This window comes from Mesoplodon densirostris, chromosome 19 (assembly GCF_025265405.1).
Source record: "Mesoplodon densirostris isolate mMesDen1 chromosome 19, mMesDen1 primary haplotype, whole genome shotgun sequence".
Classification (NCBI taxonomy): Eukaryota; Metazoa; Chordata; class Mammalia; order Artiodactyla; family Ziphiidae; genus Mesoplodon; species Mesoplodon densirostris.
The window spans coordinates 10,089,154-10,105,196 of NC_082679.1; the positions used below are offsets into that span (position 1 = coordinate 10,089,154).

General features: G+C 60.3%; 1 protein-coding gene across 2 annotated transcripts in view; it reads right to left on the minus strand.

Annotated features, from left to right (window-relative positions):
- Window positions 1–3,519: 3,519 nt before the first annotated feature.
- The window catches only part of PPP1R37 (protein phosphatase 1 regulatory subunit 37), a 45,025-nt gene continuing 32,501 nt past the window's right edge, over window positions 3,520–16,043 (minus strand). Inside the window, exons 2-13 of one of the 2 annotated variants that reach the window (XM_060083351.1) lie at window positions 10,707–10,804; window positions 9,846–9,891; window positions 9,516–9,616; window positions 8,714–8,833; window positions 8,102–8,252; window positions 7,855–8,010; window positions 6,558–6,670; window positions 5,754–5,895; window positions 5,489–5,655; window positions 4,668–5,376; window positions 4,242–4,332; window positions 3,520–4,148 (exon numbers count right to left, since the gene is read on the minus strand). In XM_060083351.1, coding sequence (XP_059939334.1) covers window positions 4,250–4,332; window positions 4,668–5,376; window positions 5,489–5,655; window positions 5,754–5,895; window positions 6,558–6,670; window positions 7,855–8,010; window positions 8,102–8,252; window positions 8,714–8,833; window positions 9,516–9,616; window positions 9,846–9,891; window positions 10,707–10,804 — 1,886 coding nt within the window. In that variant the 3' untranslated portion in view covers window positions 3,520–4,148; window positions 4,242–4,249. Of the gene's footprint in view, window positions 4,333–4,667; window positions 5,377–5,488; window positions 5,656–5,753; window positions 5,896–6,557; window positions 6,671–7,854; window positions 8,011–8,101; window positions 8,253–8,713; window positions 8,834–9,515; window positions 9,617–9,845; window positions 9,892–10,706; window positions 10,805–16,043 lie in introns of both variants that reach the window. The other variant, XM_060083350.1, reaches the window with a different exon arrangement.

Sequence of the window (16,043 nt, forward strand, 5' to 3'; positions counted from 1 at the left end):
CCTCTGTGGGCGGGGCAGGAGATGGCATTTCCGGGGGTGGTGTCCCCAGTGACCTCAGCAGGCTGCTCCACTCTTGGGGTGGCTCCTCCCCTGGCATAACGGGTTCATTAGGCCTCGACAGCACCCCGGTCAGCTGGGGCCGGCAGTACCGCCTCCACCAGACAATTGTCCAGGGGGTACCTGCCTTACAGGTCACTCCAGGGCCACCCAAGGAGCCCCTCGGTGAGGACAGGGAAGTTGAGGAGCATAGACGGGGCCCATGTAGGCCAGGGTGGAACTAGGCCTGGACTCCACCACCACCACCGTGACTCACCGCCTTCCTTTCCACCCGGGGGACCGAGACCTAGGACGGGGGCGCCACTCCTCAGGGCAGCTTCCCAGTTCTCACTCGTCAAACAGCCACACGCTCAGGCCTGTGGTGTGCCTGGCCCAGTCCAGTGGGGGAGGGGGTGTGACTTCTGAGCCAGGGCCCTGAGAGCCAAGGGGACAGTCCCAAGAGCTCTGCGAAGACGCCCAACCTCAGGCCCTGCAGCCTAGTGGGGTGCTGACCTCCACGCCTTAGCTCCAAGGCTGGCCACAGCACTCCAACATCCCTGGCCGATAACCGTTTCAAAGTGGACACGGGGCAGAGAACCAGCCTGTGACTCACAGGAGCTTCCGGGACTGAAGCCCTGGTAGTCCTGGCATGGCTGAGCCAGTGGCACCACCCCGGGCGGGCTGAGAGATGTTTTCCAACAGCAGAGGGAGAGCCTGCCCAAGAATGAAGCCACCAGAGAGAGAGATGCGTGGGTCCTCATGACGCTGTCAGACCGACGTTTCTGTAGACGTGCTACCGGAGTCAACCTACATCGCTTCCCGCAGCTCCCTCAGCCAACCTGACTTGGGCTTCTGTTTCCTACCACCCAGAGTCCAGGCTGGAAACAAACTGGCCCCAGCAGTGTGGGCTGCTGGGGAGGCAGGACTAACCCTTAGATTTGGCTGGAGGTCAGGAGCACGACTGAGGACACCCCCGGGCCCCAGGAGGAAGCTGCCCCCCATTACATGATGCCGAGCAGTGGTCAAACTGGTGCCCGATTCATCTTCGACTCTGACCGTGTGCCTGCCAAAGCTAGAGCTTTGGGAGACAAAGAAACAAAAAAACAAAACCAAAACAGTATGTCAGAGGGGCTGGGTGTGGCCAAGATGGCTCCCTGTCCCCGGCATTCATGGGCCTCTACAGTGTGGGGCTTTTGCTGGGGACTTGCACCTAGAAGGGAGTGGAAGTGATGTGTCTCCCTTTCCCATCACAGCAACGAGTTAAGAGGCGGGTTTGCCTTCTCCACTCTCCTTCCCCACCTGCCTGCTGGATGCAGGGTCTCCTGAGGCCCTAGGGGATGGCAGAGCCACCAGAGGGCGCGGGGGCCTGGCTTCAGGAGTCACTTCATGGAGAGAAGCTGCCTGTCACCCCAAACACCCACATGCAGGAAAACAAACATCTCCCATGTTAGGGCATCGAGGTCTAAGATGTGGTACAGCGTCTAGCTTGGGCGATACTTGGATGGCTGAAGGCAAAGGAAAGAAAATACTCGGCCAAAGGGATCTAACTCCATGATCCAAGACCCCTAACAGGTCGGAAAATCAGGGCACTGCAGAATTGGTCTATTAGTCTCCTGGGGCTGCTGTAACAAAGTTCCACAAACTGGGTAGCTTGGAACAACAGAAATTTATTTTCTCACAGCTCTGGAAGTCAGAAGTCCAAAATCAAGGAGTTGTCAGGGCCACACGCCCGCAGAAACCTATAAGGGAACCCTTTCTTGCCTCTTCCAGCTTCTGGTGCTTTGCTGGCGTCTTTGGCGTCTTTGGCGTCCTTGGCTTGGGGTTGCACCATAAGCCCTCCATCCTCACAAGGTCTTCTGTGTCCTCAGATCTTTCCTTTGAGCACGTCTGTTCTGTCACTGTCTCCAAATTTCCCCTTTTCATATTGGATTGGGGCACTGTATGACCTCATTTTTAACTTGATTACCTCGATAAAGACACTATTTCCAAAGGAAGTCCCATCCTGCGGTACTGGGGATTAGGACTTCACATATCTTTGGGGGGTGAGGAGGTGGGCACAATTCAACCCTGAACGAACAGTTGAAAAGGCCTAATTCCTCACCACCAGCTAAAGTGAAGGGCGGGGACAAGGCTGGGAACAGGACCCCAGCCCCTCACAGGCACCACAGGATGGGGAGGCACCCTCCCTGCTCCTCCCTTCAGCCATCTGTTGATCACCTGGCCTGCAGGTGGAGGCAGAGAGCAAAGGGGATGAGCGAGCACCCAACCGCTGCAAGGGCCAAAAGCCCCCACCTGGGTCGATTCCTGAGCAATGGCTAAATGCGACCAAAGGCCTACTGAGATTTTTAGGGGACTGTACTGACAGACCCCAACCTGGCAAAGGACTGCGGTTTCTCAGCATCTTGAAGCAAACCTCACACTCCCCAGTCTCCCCAAGAAGACTTGGGCCGGAGGCAGGGCACCCTGGAGGGGCTCGTTCCACACCCACCTCACACCTGGGCACAGCTGCGCCAGCCAGAGGATGATGACACTGCCAGCGGGGCAGGTGCCACTGGCTGACGTGCACGGCTCCCCCAGCCCCTCGCCCAGATGAGAGGGAGCCCCAAATGCGGCTGCCTTAAGGAGCGGTCAGGACACCGGAGCTGTCGGTGACTGAAGAGCAAACAAAAAGTGGCCTAAACAGGAAAGGTGTTCATCCCAGACACCCAGGCAGCCGGGGCAGAAGATTCCCGGGTTTGTGCTGGAACCAAATGGGCTCCCAATCAGCAACGCAGTGATTCTCATAACCTTTCCACCACATCTCTACCCACCCCGGGCAGGCCTCCCGTACAGGAGAGGAGTGGGCACAAAGGCCTTCCCCTTAAGTGGTTCTCGCCTTTTCTGAAGGTTGAAAGTCAGATTTCCCAGAAATGCCCAAGAGCCCTCTGGGCGCACCTCGGCACCTGCAGGCGACCGGCCAGGCTCCGGGGCAGAGTGCCCTCCTGCCTGAACATCTAGGGCTGCCGGCAACGGGCTGGTGTCTGTTCTCCTTGGGCCACAGGCGACCGGGCAGAGGAATGACCTCTGGACCCGCGTGCCAGGTCCACCACCCTGAGAAGCTGGACCTGAAGCTGGAAGGCATTTGGGGGCTGTTTCCTCTGAAGAGAGGGAAGTGGAAGTGGGATCATACACGAGATGGCCAGCTGTGCCAGACACAGGAGCATGGGCGCGCGCGCCAAGAAGGGGCCTGCCTGTCCTGCCTCTCCTCTGGGGCCCATCCACACACGCCCCAGCAGATGTTCCGCAGCCACGACCCGCCTGGCCCCTGCCCTCCCCATATCTGTGCCAGAACCCCCGCAGGGGGAGCCCAGGATCAGCAGAAGCAGAGAGCAGGCCAGTGGGGAACCCAGCTCTGGTTTATTAGAAAAGGTGTGAGCAGACCTGCACCGACAGGAGCAGCCCTCCCCCACTCCGCCCCCCGCCCCACACCCGCGCCTCCCCCACCCTGGGCTGTAGTGCCTCTCAGGGCGCCGCCTCGAGTGGCCCGGACAGCAGGGTCTCCAAGCCCCGGCTGCTCCCCACCCCAGCTCCCTGATAGATTTATTGCACTTAAGAAAAAGAAAGCTCTGATCCTCTGATCTCCCCCACCCACCCCAGCCCAGGCCCTCACCCTGCCTGGGGCTGCTCTACAAATTCCAACCACCACCATCACTCACCACCCCTCCCAAGCCATGCCTCCTGCCTGGTCCTGTGCTCGGGGCCACCAGGGGACCATCCCGCCACCACCTAGGACTCTTGCCCTGATAGGGCAAGCCTGGCCAAATGGAGCCCTGGGGAAAGGTGCCCAGCCCTGTGGCCAGTATCCACTCCTCCCCGCACCCCCGTCCTCCTCCCATCCACCCCCAGCCCAGTCTTCGAGTGTCGGACACATAAATAGAAGTGCTTAAGTCAGGGCGGGGAGGGCCACTCCCTGTAGCTCCTGCACCCCGTGTAGTGTTGCTGTGGGGGGCCGGGGTCCCCAGGAAGGCCCCCCACCCCCTGGGGTCCCAGGCCTCAGGAAGGCTGGGGGTGAGGGTGAGCAGATTCTCATGGCTCTGGCCTCAGCTCTTCAAAGACGGACCGGAAGAAGGGAACTTAGGGAGAAGAGATCGCAGGGGAGCACCTGTCAGGGCCAGGAGCTCCATCACTGGCTCCCCAGCTCCCGGGGCCCCAGGCCCTCACCGCACCTCAGGCGTCACAGTGTCTCCTGCCCAGATTCCTGACTGGCTTCCAGAAGCAGGTCCTCGAGCTCCTTCTCGTTCTTGGAGCAGCTCAGCTCTGCGCAAGAAAAAGGGTGGGCGGCCTCCAGTCAGGCGGGTGGGTTGGGGGGTACCAGCCCTGCCTGAGCTAGAGCCGCAGGGGAGCACAGGCCCAGGTACCAATGAGACCATCAGACTCAGAGTCAACAGATCTTGCGTGCCCCGCCCCCAAGGAGCTCCCAGGGATCCAAGGGAAGTAAGGCGGGGACTGAGGATCAAGTCCCACTTGTCCCTGCCCCTTCAAGGGCCATGTTAAAGAGGGGGAAACCGAGGCACACCAACAAGCAGGTGCTTGGCCGGGGTCACACACAACACACAGGGGCCCCAGTCACCTGGCCCCAGAGGTCCTCTCACCGTGTTCCAGGCCACAGCTGCCCACCTTGGCCTCGGGCCCTGGGGGCGGCTCCGGGGGCAGTGCGAGAGCGAACTCGGGCTTCAGGCCGTTGGGCAGTGGTGGCCCTGACTGGGGCGGCTCCGGCTGAGGCTGAGGCGCAGACGACCCCGGGTCCCAAGTGCTGACGGCCTCAGCTGGCATCCGGGCAGGTGGGGATAGAGGACGAGGAGGGGCGGGTGGGGAAGGAGAGGCGGGTGGCACAGGAGGCTCTGCCCTCTCGGGTGGACTCTCCACCCGGGTCACCACAAACACTTTGTGGCCCCGGCCGGGGCTGGACACGGAAATGCGCTGCTCGGTGGGGGAGGAGGGGCAGCCTGGGGGGCTCCTGTCCCCAGAGCCCAGGGAGTCCGTGGGAGGCACCAGGGCGGGGCAGGGGGCCTCAGCCCTGTCCCCATCCTCCTCCTCCCCATCCTCCCCCTCAGAGTCTGAGTCTGAGTCCGAGTCCAGCCTGGCGCCAGGGTCGGGGCCCCCGTTCTCCTGCGCCTCGGGGGCGGGCTCCTCCGCGGGCGCGCCGGCATCGGGCTGGGGCTCGGAGACGGCGATCTCGGCCATGGAGGCCGACGGCTGCAGGCGCTGCCCCTGCTCCTCCCGCGCCAGCGCGAAGTTGCGCCTGCAGCCGTTCTGGATCTCGGCGAGCAGCGCCTTCTGCGTCTCGATGAAGCTCTTCACCTGCGGGCAGAGCGGGCCTGGCTCGGGCTCTGGATGGCCCGCCCCCAGCAGGTCCTGGGGCCGCCCCAGGCCAGCCGGCCCCCCACCTGCCCGCAGGGAAGAGCGCACTCACCGCCTCCTTCTTGGGTTCGCGGTCAAGGTCCAGGCGCAGCAGAGAGTGGTTCACCTTGAGGGCCAACGACAGTGCCATGAGCCCGCCCGTCTTGATCTCGTTCTCCCGAAGGTCCAGTCTCAGGAGGCGGGGGCTCTCGGCGATGAACTCCGCCACCGCCACCGCGCCTGGGAGGGGGACCGCAGGGGCTGGCCACGGGCCCACACCCGGCTGGCCGCCCCCCGGCCTGGCCGCCCCGCCTCCCGCGCCCAGCCCCGCGCCCTACCCTCGCACGTGAGCTTGGTGGAGGCCAGGCCGAGGCGCAGCACGCTGCGGTTGCCGATGAGGCCGTTCTTGAGGTTCCGCACGCCCTCGTTCCCAATGGGGTTGTGGCCCAGGTTCAGCGTCTCCAGGCTGTGTGTGTGCGGCTGGAGGGAGCGGCGCACGAGAGCCAGGAAAGGCCCAGGAGGCCACTCAGGAATGAGGCAAACGTGCACGCTCTCTCCTCGGCAGGGCCCCCCAGTCCGAACACCGGCACGTTCCTGCTTCGGGCCGAATCCCTCGTGTACTCAGAAGTCTCCCAAGAGCCAGCTGCCCTGTCCACTCCTCAGCCCTCCGAGCGTCCAGCCAGGCCCGTCCCCACAGCCCGGGCCCAGCCTCTGCCCTCGCCAGCATCCCAAGGACTCTGGGCACAGGCCTGACCGTGGATGATTCTTAACCTGGGTCTGAATCTTTGTACCCTGTGGGCTGGCTTTAAATACCACATAACGAAAAGATTTAAGGCCTCCTGATGGCTTCCAGAAATGCTACCTTTCTACGCAAAACATTTTCAACTCGTACAAAGCATTGTACTGGGCTATGGTGCTGGATGCAGAGAGACAATGAAAAGAAGGGCTACTTGTCCTCAAGGGAAAGAGGGTGCAGAAGCTGAAGCAAAGACCAAACAGGGCTGGAGGAAGACAGCAGGTTCCTGAACTGGCAGGATGAGCAAGACCGGGAGCCGCGACAGCCGGAAGATGATGAGAGCCGGGGGTGGGAGAGGTGCCGGACCGGGACCGTGCTGCCCACCTCCCCTCTCCGGCCGACTCACCAGCGTCATGCCCAGAAAGGCCATGCCCGTGTGCGTGAGCTGGTTGTTCCACAGCACCAGGGTCGCCAGCCCCTTCCTCTGCTCCTTGAGGCCCTCGCAGATGTAGGCCAGACCTGGGGAGGCCCGTGGGCAAGTCCTGTCTGTGGCCGGGGGATCTCCCTGGGGGACACTGGCCCGGGAGCCACCCCACCAGTGCTCAGAAGCCCCTGCCCCAGCCTGCCCGGCCCCACAGGCTCTGGCCCTGACACCTCCTGCTACTGCCCGCCCTGCCTTGGGCCTGGCACACACGGCTCCCCGACCCCTGGGCCGGGAACGTTCCTCCTCTGGACACCCTGATGAAGGCCTCCGCCATCTGTTTCAGACCTCTGCTCAAATCTCCCCCTCTCATGGGACAATCCCGGCCAGCCTAACCTCAGCAGACAGCTCAGCCTGCCATCACTGCTTTATTTTTCTCCAGAGCACGCTGCACCATCCGACAGACTCAGCATTCCATTAATGTATCTTGGCTTTGTCTCTCCTGAGGGCAGAGACCCCTGCCGCACTCACGGCTGTGAACCCAGAGCCGACAGGCCCCGATCGTGGGAGGTGCTCAGTACACGTGGTGTCCGGGCCCAGCTGCCCCGGAGGAGGACACTGGCCTCACTGTCCCACTCTGCACCCCCTCCCGCAACCCTGTCTTCACACTGAGGCCAGGGGACTCTGCTCAACGGTGAACAGGGACGAAATCAAATTCCTCCCGCTGGCAAGGCCTTGCTGACTACTCCCTCTTCGCTTCTCACTCACTTCCTGGCTCACCAGGGCTCTTCCCCCCACCCAGATATCCAATACCTAAGCTCTCTCCCACCTCAGGGCCTTTGCACTTGCTATTCCCTCTGCCTGGATTCTCTGCCTAGGCTTTTAGAACTGCTGGCTCCGCCCCAGCCCCCTCATTACTGCCCAGAGGCCCCTCCTGCGCACCTTCAACAGCTGTCGGTTGAGCCTTTATCCCAGCATCCTTGTTTCCTCCAGGGCACTTTCCCCAGATTGAATTATTTCAATTATCTGCTCAATACCCCACCTCATCCTGAAGGAAGAGCTGAGCTGTTCCCTCCTCCAGGATTCCTCCCTGATCCCCAGACTGGGTCAGACGCCCGCCCTGGGCTCCCACAGCCCAGCCCAGTCTGAGGCGTCACCACGAGGGCAGGGCCAGGACTGTCTTGGCCACTACTGTGCTTCTAGTACCACGAGCTCCCAGCTGGGCACACAGTGGGTGCTGGGCAACTGGAGTTGGGCGGGGGCGCGCGGACCTTGCACACACCTGAGTCCAGTACATGGTTGTTACGGAGGTCCAGGATCTGCAAGGAGCAGTTGAACTTGAGCAGGTTGCCCAGCTGGGCCGAGTCCTGCAGGCCGTTGAGCTTGTTGTCGGCCAGGTACAGCTCCCGTAGGGTCATGTTCATCTTCAGGGCCGTGGCTGGCAGAAAAGGGGAGGGTGCTGTGACTGGCCAGGCCCCGGGGACCCGGCCAACAGCCCAAGCCCACCAGCACACCGCCCTGGGGCTCACCGAGCAGCATGAGGGGCCGCCCTGACAGGCTGGCATTCTCCAGGTGTAGCACCGCCAGGCTGCTGCGGATGCGCAGGGCACGCGCCACAAAGGGTGCCGCGTGGTCCAGCAGGGGCGTGTTGCGGGCGTCCAGGTACTGCAGGCAGCTTGTCTGCATGGCAGGTGCAGGGCTGGGTCAGGCTGGCCCCGGCCCTCCCCGCTCCGGGGGACCTCCCGCCCCACGTCCCAGTATCCCCGTGAGCAGCAGGGCCACCTGGTTTTATGGCTGGGGACGCTGGCTGGTGAGGGAAGGCCCAGCCTGGGGCCGCAGGGGTGAGCGAGGCAGTGCTGTGACAGCTGAGCTCGCTGACCCATCTGGCAGAGACGCCCCGTACGTGAGTGAAACGGGACTGGTGACCACCGCCGCCTCCCAGGGACACGTTATGGGCAAGTGGAGGGGAAGGGGAAGCGCCTGAAGGGAGAGAAGGGGCCAGGGTGGGCCTGGAGCAGGGTGCCTCTTGGCACTGCTTTCTCACTGGCCTACAAGCTGGGGCCCAGCACCCTCTGACGGCTCGTGGACCCAGGCCCTACAGGTTGGGGGCCCTGGAGAGGGAACGGGTAGGGGGCACCCACCTTGCGCATCATGTGGGCGGCAGCCTGCCAGCCCCGGGTGCCGATGTGCTTGTTGAAGGAGATGTTGAGGTGGGTGGCCGACTCATAGTACTCGATCATGTCGAAGAGGGCTGAGGCACCCTGGGCAGAGATAGCAGGGCTCAGCCCCAGGGTGCGGCTTCAGGAGGCAGGGGCTGAGCGGCTGGGGACGGGAGAGCCCGGATGCTGCTCTGGCACCTCCGGGTTCCGGCAACCAACCCGTCCCCTGTCCTGCTGCAGCCGGTCTGCTTCCTCTTACTCACCCCCCAGAGCGGTCTAAGTGATGTGCTGCGTGACCAGGACAGGCCTCTGCCGTCCCTGGGTCTCAGGTCTCCAGGAGCCCTCCCCCGGGCTCCTGGTGGCCTCCAGACCTGGGGAGGTGAGGACACCTGGGCATAAACAGGGGGCTGCTTTCAGAATGTTTCTTAAACTCTCTCCCCTGCAGGCACTGTGATTCTCAGCGGGCGGGGGGGCACGCGTTCCTGGAAAGGCTCCTTCCTGGTGGTCATACACCTCCCCTCCGGCTTGGCTCCCCAAGTCTCTCCCTTGCTTACAAAGCCCCTGCCTTGGGGGTGGGTCTGTGAGACCCTTCTCCGGGCCTCACACACAGTCCAACGTCCCCCGCTCACTCTGGCCACAGTGGACATCTCCCCAGTCTTGTCCCTCAAGAGGCCCTGCCCAGCCTTGGTCCAAGGGGGTTCCCTCCTCCTGCCATGCCCTCCCCCCAAACCTCTAAGAGGCAGGGAGCTCAGGGAGTGGGTATGGGCAGTGGCAGGCCGCTCACATCTTCGTCCAGGTTCGTCTGCTCCAGGTCCACGACCTTGAACTGCAGCCTCTTGAAGACCTCTTCTAGGGCCTCGCAGGTCTTGTAGTCGAGCTTCTCACCTGGGACGATATGGAACGCCGTGTGCGTGCACATCTACGAGTCCCCTTGTGCGCGTACACTTGCGTGTGGGGTGAGGGGCTGGGTGGAAACATGGGCTCCGGGCCAAGGGGGGGAGGAAAGGTCCTCTGCCCCTCCCCGCGGCTCGCAGCACCTGCCTCACCTCAGGAAGGGCACCCACACCTCCCTGCCCGCTACCCAAGGGCCCCCCGGCCCCGTCCAGACACACACCTTTCAGGTCCAGACAGTCGATACGGTGCCCGAGGTCCGTGAACTCCTGGGAAAGCAGAGTGGACGGTGGTTAAGGCAGGAGGACACCTGCAGGCGCCAGGCTGGACCTCCCTGAGAGTTAGGCAGCCGGGGCTCTGAAACAAGCAACCTTGGAACATTCTGGAAGGACCCATCCAGAGGGAAGGCACTGAGGCAGTGCTTTACCAGCACAACCAGGCTGGACAGGTGGCAGGAAAGGCACCTGTGAGAGACGGCTGGGGGCGAGCAGGCCAGGAGTACAGCAACACCCTAGTCATATAAAAACGGAACCTGCCCTCGTGTCTGTGTACCTCTAGATAGTGACTCGTTCTCTATTTATAAAAGCACAGAAAGTCCAGGGGACGAAAACCCCAAGTTGTCACCAGCGGGGACTCCTGGGGAATGGGACTTGGGCAAGAAGTGAGAAACCGGTTTTGCTTTTTATATCTGTAGTATTTTAACTTTTTTTTAAAGTCAGAGAATATATATTACTTTTGTCATTCAGACTTTTAATTTTTGTGTACGTGGCTTTTCCCCTGGGAAAGAGAATTGCTTTGGGGAGTGGAAGATTCTTGACAAGTAATTTCCTACTTCACATACTTCTGTACTGCTTAAATATTCAGGAAGAGCCCGATGACTTTTACAGTTGAACAGAGGATTTCCAGAGACATGTTTACAAGCCCCTGGCTGGCCGGCCAGGCTCGGGAGGGGGAGTGCCCTGTACACCCTCTCTTGCTCGGGGCGGACACCACAGGCCCGGAGGGGGCTGGGGGGCGGGGTGAGGGCAGCTTCACCCCAGGGACTGCCCCCCAGTACCCCCCACACCCCCAGCACGCGGCATACCTGGAGCTGCCTGAGGAGCTTGGGGATCTGCCTGCAGTTTAGCTTCTGGCAGGCCTGCTTGTAGGCACCAAGGACCTCATCCACGGTCACGTTCTGGGCTGCAGGCAGAGGGGACCCGGGCCTGTGACTTTCCACACCCTGGGCCTCTCTCCCCCACTCCCGCCTGCTGGCCTGTGCCATCCCCCCTCCCCCTCAACCTCCATGATAAACCTTCCTTCCAGCAACCCACTGAGCTCAGTCCTGCCTTGAGGTGCCTCGCTGTGACTGCTGCTCTGGGGAGGTGGTCCCAGACGGCCCCAAACCAAGTCAGCGCCACCCTCCCCAACTCCCCAAGGCTCCCCAAACACCTTCACATGAACATTACACAACTACTATCACGCCATTTTTCTACTTGTCAGCCGCCTCCCCCTCTAGACTGCGAGTCCCAGAAGAGCAGGGCTGGGGCTGTCTTGGTCACCACTGTGTCCCCAACACCATCCAGAACAGGGCCAGGCCCAGAGCAGGTGTTTTGATTTGTGGGGTTTTTTTTTGAATGAGAGAATGAATCCACATTTCGACCTTATAAGGAAGTGGAGCTCAGAAAAGTGAAGCACCTTGCCCAAGGCCACACAGCTGCTAAGTGGTGGAGCCGGAACTCAGCTCTTAACTGAGATGCCATGTGGCTTCTCAGACTCCCAGCTCCCTCAACAGCGAAATATTCCGGGACGGTACTCAGGACGGGGCTTCCTGTCCCAGGGATACGGCAGCGGTCAGAATCCCTGACACGGCCCTGGTGCCCCATGGTTACAGGCAGTGGCTCCCAAAGTGAACAAGGGGATGCAGCCCAAACCCAACAACTGCACAGCCCTGTCCTCAGGAAGCTCAGGGCCTGTCACAACGTGGAAGGTAAGGCTGGCCTTTGTCTGCACAGATTTGCCTTTTCTGGACATTTCACAAAAATGGTGGTAAACAGTATGTGACCTTTGGTGGCCAGCTTCTTTCTGGAACATAACAACTTTGAGTTTCGGTCCCTTTGTAGTGCTACATAGTAACTGTCCGATGTATGCATTTTGTTTATCCATTCGCCAGGTGAAAAGATATTTGTATTCTTTTCAGTTTTTGCCTATCAGAGCTTGGATTTTGTGCTGGGGCAACCAGGAGAGCAGGAAGAAAAGGCTCTGAGCAGGGGAGGGACAGGCTCAGGCCTGGGAGTAGAAAGCTCTCAGGGCCAGCCGAATGGAGAGGGCACGGGAGTTGCAGGGCGGGCAGCGGATGGGCCAGCGGGAGCCCCTGCTGAGCTTCTGGGCAAGCATCTCTGAGAGGATGCTCCCTCCAGCCACTGCTCTGGCCGGGTGCCGTATGCCCCGACCTCATCAAGCCGCACCCTGTCTTCCAGGGGAGGAAACCAAGGTCCAGGGAAAGAAAGCTGCCTCCCTGGGGTCAGGCAGCTGGTAAAAGGCAGAGTCAAATATTGGCTCCAGAACTCTCTCCACTGTGTTGGGTGGGGTTGCTGGAAGAAAGAAGCCGACAGAGGCCCCAGGCTTCCCAGAGGTCAGGCCCGGTCCTCTGGCCCTCTCTTCCTCCTTGGGTGGAAGCAGGCGGGGTGGAGCCTGGGTGAAGCTATAGGTGATCAACAGCCTTCCCCAGTGTCAGCTGCCCCGCTGCAGGCCTAGCAAGGGAGCTCTCTGACGTGCAGTCGTGTGCCTGGTGGCTCCCAGCTCTTGGGGGCGGAGGGGGAACAGGAGCTGGCCCGCAGCTGCCTCAGGGAGTCCAGCCAAGCAGGGGCCACTGACCCCCAGGGGGTCCATGAGCTTGAGTGGGGAAAAACTGTCTTTTTATTTGCACTAACTGAACAGAAATGAAATTCAGCATTTCCTTCTTAGTAACATAGCACAAAAAAGAGAGAAAAAAGAAACATTGTTTAGCAGACCCTGAGACTTTGTCCTCAGTAGAAATGGCAGATGTTTTCACATCACATAACAGTTATTGCAGATTCTGAATGCTCATCACTACTTTGCAAGCCAATCGAGCTGCTGCTACATCCTGTTATTTCATGTGTCAACGAGGAAGAGCAAAATTACTAGATCACGATTTTTAAACGATTTAATAAACTGTATTTTAATTGGTATCCTTTGTAATCCTACTTTTTGCCTTTAAAAATCATCACTCCAAGAAAGGGTACACAGGTTTTATCAGATGGCCAAAGGGCAAAAACTGCTCCCCTAGACACGCTCCCTTCAATAAAGGCCCCCAGGCCAAGGTGGGGTTGGCCTGCTCACGTCAGATGGGGATGAAGTAGGGTACTGGGTACACGTGGGGTCGTCACTAGCAGTTCTCGGTGCCCTAGACCAGGGGTCCCCAACTCCCGGGCCGCGGTACGGTACCGTTCCGCAGCCTGTTTAGGAACCGGGCAGCATAGCAGGAGGTGAGTGGCGGACGAGCGAGTGAAGCTTCATCTGCCGCTCCCCATCACCCGCATTACCGCCTGAACCATAACCCCCACCCGCTCCACCTCCGGTCCGTGGAAAAACTATCTTCCACGAAACCAGTCCCTGGTGCCAGAAAGGTTGGGGATCGCTGTCCTAGACAGTCTACAGGGAATAAGAGCCCTAAGCAATCTCTCAAACCGCAGTTGGTCCTTTAGGTGTTCAGCTCTGACATCCCTTCCTCCAGGAAGCCCTCCCTGACCACCTAGGACTTTCAGCTCCTGAAGTCCCCTGGGATCCTGCCCGGTGGGTCGGTCTTTGTTCTAACGAGCCTCCTGGTGAGTTCAAGGCCCAGGGTCTCTGACCTTGCCACCTCCACACCAGCCACAGGTACCATCCAGCCACCCCTCCAGCCAGGCGCCCATGGGGTTTGGATGCAGGCACAGCCTCACACAAGGTCACAGCCAGGGTTCGGGGAGGCTGCATCTGCCCACTCATGTACAGCAGGGGAAGCTGAGAGCAGGGGGTAGGAAAGATGGACATACTCAGAGACGTGGGGGTCCACGGCCCAGAGCAACTGGAGACAAGAATGACAAGCGCATCTTGTCACTTTCCTCTGATGCTGAGACACATGTTCAAGGTGGGGACAGCACTGGGGAAAGACACTAAAGGAACAGAAGCGGGGGTTCAGTCAGTGCACTGTGGTGTGCGCTTGGCAGCCTGCAGGCACCCCAACCCTGCCTCGATTTCCCCAACAGCATCACAAGCACGTCCCCAGGCCTGGCCCGTCCCCAGTGGGCACACGCGAGTGTCAGGTGGGTCGGGAAGAACCTCGTAGTAATCATTATGTATGTGTGTTTCATTCATATACTAAGAAAAAAGGACTATCACATCAAAACCATCACTTGGAAATGAATGAGATGAAACATATTCAAATTTTTTAAACGAACCAGTTAAAAAAAAAAATGGTAAGGAAACGGCAGTACAGGTGGTTCGGAGACATAACACGGAGCATCGACACAGCACTTCCGCTGTGCCAGGCGCCACCCAAGCACTTTATAAGCTGGCAGGGCTGGCCCAGGCTGGCTGGCTCAGCCCCGGCCGCCACACACTTGTTCATTTGTGATGTTGTAACGAAATCATCAAGACCTCTACCTCGGGTTGTCCGTCCTCGACTTGTCCAGCCTTAAGCAAACCACACAGGTGGCGGCGAGTCAATGGGCCGCTCTCCCAGGCCGCAGCGGCTCCGAAGCATGGGGCCCGGGCCTCCAGGCTGCAGCTCGGCACCCACAGACATGCATGCGTGCCCGGTCTACCCCGAGGACTCAGCAGGCGGGAGGTGAGCTGGGGAGGAGGAGGGCCACCCATGCGGTGTGCTGGCTGGACACTAGGTGTGGGCCTGGCCGGGAGGCCCAAGTCGGAGCTCTGGGGCCAGGTTCCGGAGGGCGGGGTTGCAAAGTGGTGAGGGCCCTGCTCCAGCCCGAAGTCAGGGGGCTTGGATCCTGGCTCCTCCCTCCCATACTCAGCGAGCTCGACCTGGGGAAGGCCCTCCCCGGGCAGCATCTCACGCTGCCCACCGGAGATGGGGCATCTCGCAGCACGGTTGAGAGCATGGGCCCCAGAGCCAGAGCACCTGGGGCCGAATCCTGGCTCCCAACTTAAACTCCATGACTCCGAGCAAAGCGATTTGACCTGTGTGCCTCAATCACCTTACCCTGAAAACGGGGCTGAGTGTGAGTCCTCCCAGTTTAAGTGTGGTGACTGAGTTAACACAAGCCCATCCCTCAGACCAGGGCTTAGCACACGCCCGTGAGTGCTCACCAAAGGCTGGCCATCACTGTCGTGTTGTGTACCCCACGGGAAGGCAGGGACCCAGAACAGACTTGCCAAAGCACCTGTCCGGTGACGGAATGGTTGGCGAGACCAGGAGGACACATGGGTGTGCGAGGGGGACACGTACATGAGTGTGTGTTCCCTCAGCTCCCAAGGCCACGGCTCCGAAGGTCCGACTTATGCAGGGGCTGGCTTAAGCGGCTGTCAGAGAGGAGGGGCGGTGACGTGAGGGGCGCCCAGCCCCGTGTGCCGGGGATGGGATGTGCAGAGGTCACGGCTTTGAATAAGAGGACCTGCGTTCCAATCCTTGTCCTGGTGAGACTGTGATAAACATTCTCAACAACCTCTTTCAGTCTCTGAAAGGGACATCTGTAGGGTCTCAGGAGATAAGGGACGTGAGGGCACCCGCCAAGTAGCTGCCCAGTGTGGGGCCTGACTCAACAGGAGACAGAGCTGGAGAAAAAGATGACGATGGTGGTGGCCATGGTCACCACTTCCAGGTATTGGGCACTTAACCCGTGTTAAGACACCACTCTGAGCACTTTTTACGCACAGTTTCATTCAGCCAGCTGTGCGATCCTATGAAACTGGCAGTTATATCTCCATTTCGTAATAAGGGGAGGCAAGCTCAGAGAGGGCAAGCCGTCTGTCCAAGGTCACGGAGCCAGCAGCGGCAGCACTGGAACGCACACCCAGACCTGTCTTGCTCTGTAACTGGGACACAGCCTCATTCTCACATTACCTCGACAGGCCTGAGCGGGAGGCAGGGGCCGGGGCCAAGACGAAGGTCTGAGCCCTGGCGAGGGACGATGCCGTGTGCAGCGGGCACCAGTCTCCCAGGAAGAGGCTGTGGGGCAAGCAGAGACTGCTCCCCCTCCCCCCTGCCCTCACAAAGGGACAGACAGAAACCTGAGGCCAGGCATCAGGTGACAGGCAGAAACGTCTGTCTCTCCTCTGCACACAGGTGCACAGGTGCACCCACAAGATGCAAGGACAGGTTGGGCACCAGGGGGCGATGACTCAGGCCACCCCTGCCAGCCTGGAGCTGGTACTCATTCAAGTGGGAGTCAAAAAACCAGGAAGCAACGGTGGGGGGTGG